This window comes from Rana temporaria, chromosome 5 (assembly GCF_905171775.1).
Source record: "Rana temporaria chromosome 5, aRanTem1.1, whole genome shotgun sequence".
NCBI lineage: Eukaryota > Metazoa > Chordata > Amphibia > Anura > Ranidae > Rana > Rana temporaria.
The window spans coordinates 269,544,287-269,550,709 of record NC_053493.1 but is presented as its reverse complement, the minus strand read 5'-3'; the positions used below and the strand labels follow the sequence as shown (position 1 = coordinate 269,550,709).

At 42.2% G+C, this 6,423-nt stretch overlaps 1 protein-coding gene across 5 annotated transcripts in view; it reads left to right on the top strand.

Annotated features, from left to right (window-relative positions):
* The first annotated feature begins 427 nt into the window (after positions 1-427).
* NFATC1 (nuclear factor of activated T cells 1) overlaps positions 428-6,423 on the top strand; it is a 271,495-nt gene continuing 265,499 nt past the window's right edge. For 3 of the 5 annotated variants that reach the window (XR_005749481.1, XM_040353850.1, XM_040353853.1), the window contains exon 1: positions 429-844. Coding sequence is in view for 4 of the 5 variants with exons in the window: in XM_040353850.1 (XP_040209784.1) it covers positions 715-844 (130 nt within the window). In the remaining variant the exon portion in view is untranslated. Of the gene's footprint in view, positions 845-6,423 lie in introns of all 5 variants that reach the window. The other 2 variants (XM_040353852.1, XM_040353851.1) reach the window with 1 other exon arrangement.

The window sequence follows — 6,423 nt, the reverse complement described above, 5'->3', positions numbered from 1 at the left end:
TTTGACTAATTTGCCTGCATAAAAGGTAAGTACTTTAGGTGCATATTTTATGCAGGATCTTTATTTCATGCAGACGGTACTTTTTTTGTGTATAAAATGAATGCAGCCTCCGCATCTAAGCTGAAATCAGATTTGGTGGTTGGGTTTAGAAGTGGTAAGATATTTAACCCCTACAAGCCCTGATCCTAGCATGTGAGGTCAGCCCCTGTGTGCTGAGTGCCTGTGTCTGGGGGGGGGGGGGCTCCCAATCAATCAGCGGCAGAGAAGGGGAACCACAACCTGAGCAGTGACACCAAGACACACCCCCCGGCACTCTCCGGCAGTGAGGGACGTCATGATCCTTGGGGGGAGGGGAGGGGCGGTTGAGAGGGGGGGAGGGACAGAGGAAGGTGCTGGGTGTCTGGGGGGTGTTTTCCAGCTTTAAAAAGGCAGCAGGCACATAGCAGGTCTGCGTCAGAGAGAGACTTGGAGACTTTGCTGAACTCCCAGCCAGAGAGGAGAAGAGATCAGCAAGTCCCTGAACTCCCTGTAATAAGTGCATGCCTCCCCTGTCCTCAATGCCCACACTGTCACCTGTCTGCACCAGCCTGCCCACTCACACTGCATCATCGGACACCATCACATCGCACGTGTGCACACTCCCTGCGATCACACAGTGACAGATCATCGTCCGATCATCAGGTGGGATCAAACATTGATCGGATCGCCGAGTGGATGCCACGCACTAGTGTAGCAGCTGCCGCTCCTTCCAGTCTTCCTTTCGGTCCGTTCCTGCAAGCCTGCTCCAGAGACACTGTGGAGTTCCAACCCTTCTTCCCATTCATCATGAAGTCAGCGGAGGAAGGTACTGTCAGTGTGTGTGACATGTGTGTGTGTGTGTGTGTGTGTCTGGACTGAGCCATCACAGTGACAGTTCCATCCACCGATCCCAGAGCCTGCTCTTCTAGGATCGTCCTGAACTGTCACTATTGCTGGTAGAGACGCTCAGTGACAGTTAGGAACCAATGACACCCTCTGATGATCTGTCACTGGGATCGCTCAGTTCGGATGTCCTCTGTGTGTGTGTGATCTGCTGTCACAGCCTTACATCTCCCCCCATTGCCTGAGGAATTCCAGCCTGGGATCTGTCACAGTGTGAATCTTCCACTCACTGCAAATGTCACTTTGCCAGCCACAGATACAGTCCATGGGGTGACACTGATTAGCAGTGCCTGGGTTAGGAGGGAGGAAGACTATACCAGCAGGCATGCCTCAGTCCCACACTGACAGCTGAATTAAAGTGCCAGCTTGCCAGGGTATGGGCTGACAGTGTGATCACAGGGTTTGATTACTGGAGACTGACCCCTGACACCATTACTGTCATTTGGAAATGGATTCAACTATGTGCTGAAGTATTTTGGTAACCTTTGACCTAAATTAGGGGTTTGGGGGGAATTATGTACATGTGTGTTTCAGATAGTGCATTGTAAAAGCTGGGTTAGTACTGGGACTTATAGTGCATTAGAAAAGCTGGGTCAGTACTGGGACTTATAGTGCATTGTAAAAGCTAGGTCAGTACTGGGACTTATAGTGCATTGGAAAAGCTGTATCAGTACTGGGACTTATAGTGCATTGGAAAAGCTGGGTCAGTACTGGGACTTATAGTGCATTGGAAAAGCTGGGTCTGTACTGGGACTTATAGTACATTGGAAAAGCTGGGTCAGCACTGGGACTTATAGTACATTGGAAAAGCTGGGTCAGCACTGGGACTCATAGTGCATTGGAAAAGCTGGGTCAGTACTGAGACTTATAGTGCATTGGAAAAGCTGGGTCAGTACTGGGACTTATAGTGCATTGGAAAAGCTGGGTCAGTACTGGGACTTATAGTGCATTGGAAAAGCTGGGTCAGTACTGGGACTTATAGTGCATTGGAAAAGCTGGGTCAGTACTGGGACTTATAGTGCATTGGAAAAGCTGGGTCAGCACTGGGACTTATAGTGCATTGGAAAATCTGGGTCAGCACTGGGACTTATAGTGCATTGGAAAAGCTGGGTCAGTACTGGGACTTATAGTGCATTGGAAAAGCTGTATCAGCACTGGGACTTATAGTGCATTGGAAAAGCTGGGTCTGTACTGGGACTTATAGTGCATTAGAAAAGCTGTATCAGCACTGGGACTTATAGTGCATTGGAAAAGCTGTATCAGTACTGGGACTTATAGTGCGTTGGAAACGCTGGGTTAGTACTGGGACTTATAGTGCATTGGAAAAGCTGTATCAGTACTGGGACTTATAGTGCATTGGAAAAGCTGGGTCAGTACTGGGACTTATAGTGCATTGGAAAAGCTGGAGCAGTACTGGGACTTATAGTACATTGGAAAAGCTGGGTCAGCACTGGGACTATAGTGCATTGGAAAAGCTGGGTTAGAACTGGGACTTATAGTGCATTGGAAAAGCTGGGTTAGTACTGGGACTTATAGTGCATTGGAAAAGCTGTATTAGTACTGGGACTTATAGTGCATTGGAAAAGCTGGGTCAGTAATGGGACTTATAGTGCATTGGAAACGCTGGGTCAGTACTGGGACTTATAGTGGATTGGAAAAGCTGGGTCAGTACTGGGACTTATAGTACATTGGAAAAGATGGGTTAGTACTGGGACTTATAGTGCATTGGAAAAGCTGGGTCAGTACTGGGACTTATAGTGCACTGGAAATGCTGGGTCAGTACTGGGACTTATAGTACATTGGAAAAGCTGGGTCAGTACTGGGACTTATAGTGCACTGGAAATGCTGGGTCTGTACTGGGACTTATAGTGCATTGGAAAAGCTGGGTCAGTACTGGGACTTATAGTGCATTGGAAAAGCTGGGTCAGTACTGGGACTTGAGAAACCTGGGTCTACTGGGACTTATAGTGCATTGGAAAAGCTGGGTCTGTATCTGGGACGTAAATATAGTGCATTGTAAAAAGCTGGAGCAGTACCTGGGACTTACAGATAAGTACACTGTAATAACCGGATCAGAACCTGGGGCTTACAGATATTGGAAAAGCTGGACAATTACCTACTGCATCAGTGCCTGCATATCCATCCAGTACTATGAAGTGATACATTGTCAGAGATGCTGCGCAGAGAAGGCAACAGTGGTGTGTGTCCCAGATGAACATTATTTTTAGTGCATCTCTCCGACAATTGCCATTTATTTGTGTCTGGTGTCTATTTCTGCTTTTGTAAATCTGTTGCAGCTTAAATATTTGATTTATGTATGTTAGAGGAGTGAGCATTGGGGTAAAAGTGGAGAGGCACACTATAACAGCCAATCTGGATGTATCTATCTAATGAAACAAAGCATGTGGTTGGTTGCTATGGGCAACAACTCCATATATATGTACTTTTTTTAAAGTTCAATTTTCACAACTTTTCCCAACACTGGTCTTGACATGTTATCAACAGTCATCACTTGTCCATTTGAGCAATAAAGCCTCCGCATCTGCGCCACTATAACACATGGGCCCAGGAAAAGCATTAGACTAGTAGATTTCATCTTTCATTTTCAAAAAAAAAATTGCATAACGTTTAACATTTTTTTTTTAAATTGGAGGAGGGTGTTCCTTCTCTGATCAGACTTCTATTTTCTTTTTAATAAGTAGAGCCGGGCATGTAAAAGTTAAATGTATTGTAGGCTTCACAAACTGTAGAACTGGTTATATATAAAGGGTTAAATATCACATTCTATAGGTCCAGTTCATAAACTGTTAGTAGAACTGGCTATAAAAGGGTTACATATCACATTCTATAGGTTCAGTTCACAAACTGTCAGTAGAACTGGCTATATATATATATATATATATATATATATATATAGGGCTAAATATCACATTCTATAGGTTCAGTTCACAAACTGTTAGTAGAACTGGCTATATATATATATATAAAGGGTTAAATATCACATTCTAAAGGTTCAGTTCACAAACTGTCAGTAGAACTGGCTATATATATAAAGGGTTAAATATCACATTCTATAGGTTCAGTTCACAAACTGTCAGTAGAACTGGCTATATATATATATATATATAAAGGGTTAAATATCACATTCTATAAGTTCAGTTCACAATCCACACAATGAATCAGTAGAGCTGGCCATATAAGTGTAAAACTTCAAATTTTATAGGTCCAATTCATACGTTTTTTAGTAAAGCTGCCCACATATAGGGTTAAATATCAAATTCTATAGGCTCAATTTACAAAGCTTTAATATCAGCCTAAGGCACTCTGTTTTCAACTATGTAACTGTCATTTTTTTTTAATCTCATTGGATTCAACTGAAAATAACTGTCACTTTTGCTTGTAAGCAAGGCTCCTTATCCTGGTGTGTTAGCTGTGTGAATCGAGCCTAATGCGTCCTTTATTTGTTCTAAGATATTTTTAATCATAGTAATAGATGTGGATTTGTAGATTTTTTTTTTTTTAGCCACTAGTAGATTTTTTCATCATAGTAGTAGAGTATGTTAGCCATCAATTAATACATACAGTTTCAGTTGATACCCTTTATTCCACTAATTAAAGGGCATCGCTTAAACTCCAGAAGTTCTAAGATATTCAATGAATCCCCTTTTTTAAAATAAATTGATCCCCTTTAATCCCCCTTTTTTTTTAAATAAATAACGTTTTTTGGCTTTGCAGAGCCAGTGGTCTGGAATATGGTCTCCTTGCAGGGTGGGCCTGTAGGGAGGGCTTGGGTTAATGCAGCCATGGCATGTAGGAGAGCTCATGGCATTGTACCTGGTCCTGGGCTCATTAGTGAAGTGTGTGATGGTCTATAGGTAATTGCTGTTAGTCATTATCTGCTGACTGTTATAAGTGACATTGCCCCTGGTGCTGAACAGGTGTACACCACATCCCCCAGCACACACACACACACACACACACACACACACACACACTTGTGTTTAATTGATCTGTTTCTGTTTAGCTGCGGGGAATATACAGAGAGCTGGCTGTCATGATGAGTACAGCAGACGAGGAGTCATGTCTGCAGCTGCAGGACCTGAATGTCTCCTGAACTCTGCAGGCATTCCCCCATCCGGCTGCATCTTCGTGCCATCCTCAATGGGCTGCATGGCGATGTAGTGACCTGCCAGTCTGTGAAGTCATCCCAGTCGGGTGCAGACTAGTCTAGCACAGACAGCAGGACCGGGGCACACCCTTAATTAAAACCATTCCTATGAATGTCAGAGTCTGAAAAGCCCGACTAGATCAGAGAGCTGCATTCACAAAAGTCCCATTCCAGGGCTGATCATTTGGCGGTGTACACGTGTCAGGGGAAATGTACTGCTCAAGTGCTGGTGTACATCTATAGAGTCAACATATACTTCTATAGAGTCAACATATACTTCTATAGAGTCAAAATATACTTCTATAGAGTCAACATATACATCTATAGAGTCAAAATATACATCTATAGAGTCAACATATACATCTATAGAGTCAAAATATACTTCTATAGAGTCAACATATACTTCTATAGAGTCAAAATATACTTCTATAGAGTCAACATATACATCTATAGAGTCAAAATATACATCTATAGAGTCAACATATACATCTATAGAGTCAAAATATACTTCTATAGAGTCAACATATACTTCTATAGAGTCAACATATACTTCTATAGAGTCAACATATACTTCTATAGAGTCAAAATATACTTGTATAGAGTCAAAATATACTTGTATAGAGTCAAAATATACTTGTATAGAGTCAAAATATACTTCTATAGAGTCAAAATATACTTGTATAGAGTCAAAATATACTTCTATAGAGTCAAAATATACTTCTATAGAGTCAACATATACTTGTATAGAGGGATGTATACATTGCAGATTGGCCATGAGTCAGTGCAAACACTTGGATCATGGTCCTCTGCATACAAATGTATGGGGGCCAGTCTGCCTGTACATCTCCCAGGTCACTGTAACTGTTTAGAAGTCAAATGTCCCCATCATTTACTATAAGCACCTTATTAAAGTTCTTAAAGTGGTAGTAGAACCCAAAATGTAACACATTGCAGCTTAGCATGTCTTAGATGTGGTGGCTGCATTCGTTTTCTCCCTTTAGTTTCACCTGATGATAAGTCTTTGGGGTTCATTTACTAAAGGCAAATAGACTGTGCAGTTTGCAAAGTGCAGTTGCTCCAAAGCTTAGTAATTGAGGTAAAGCTTCACTTTGTAAAGAACACCCAATCGCATGACATCAAATAAATAGAATTTCTGCTTGCACGTGATTGGATGATGAAAGTCAGCAGAGCTTCTGTTCATTTACCAAGCTCTGCAGCAACTGCAAAGTGCACAGTCTATTTAAATGCCTTTAGTAAACCCCTGTTATTTTTCAACTTCCTTGCGATGACCAAGCTGCAACAAAAGTGGCAGTTGGAGGTTTGGGACCAACCAT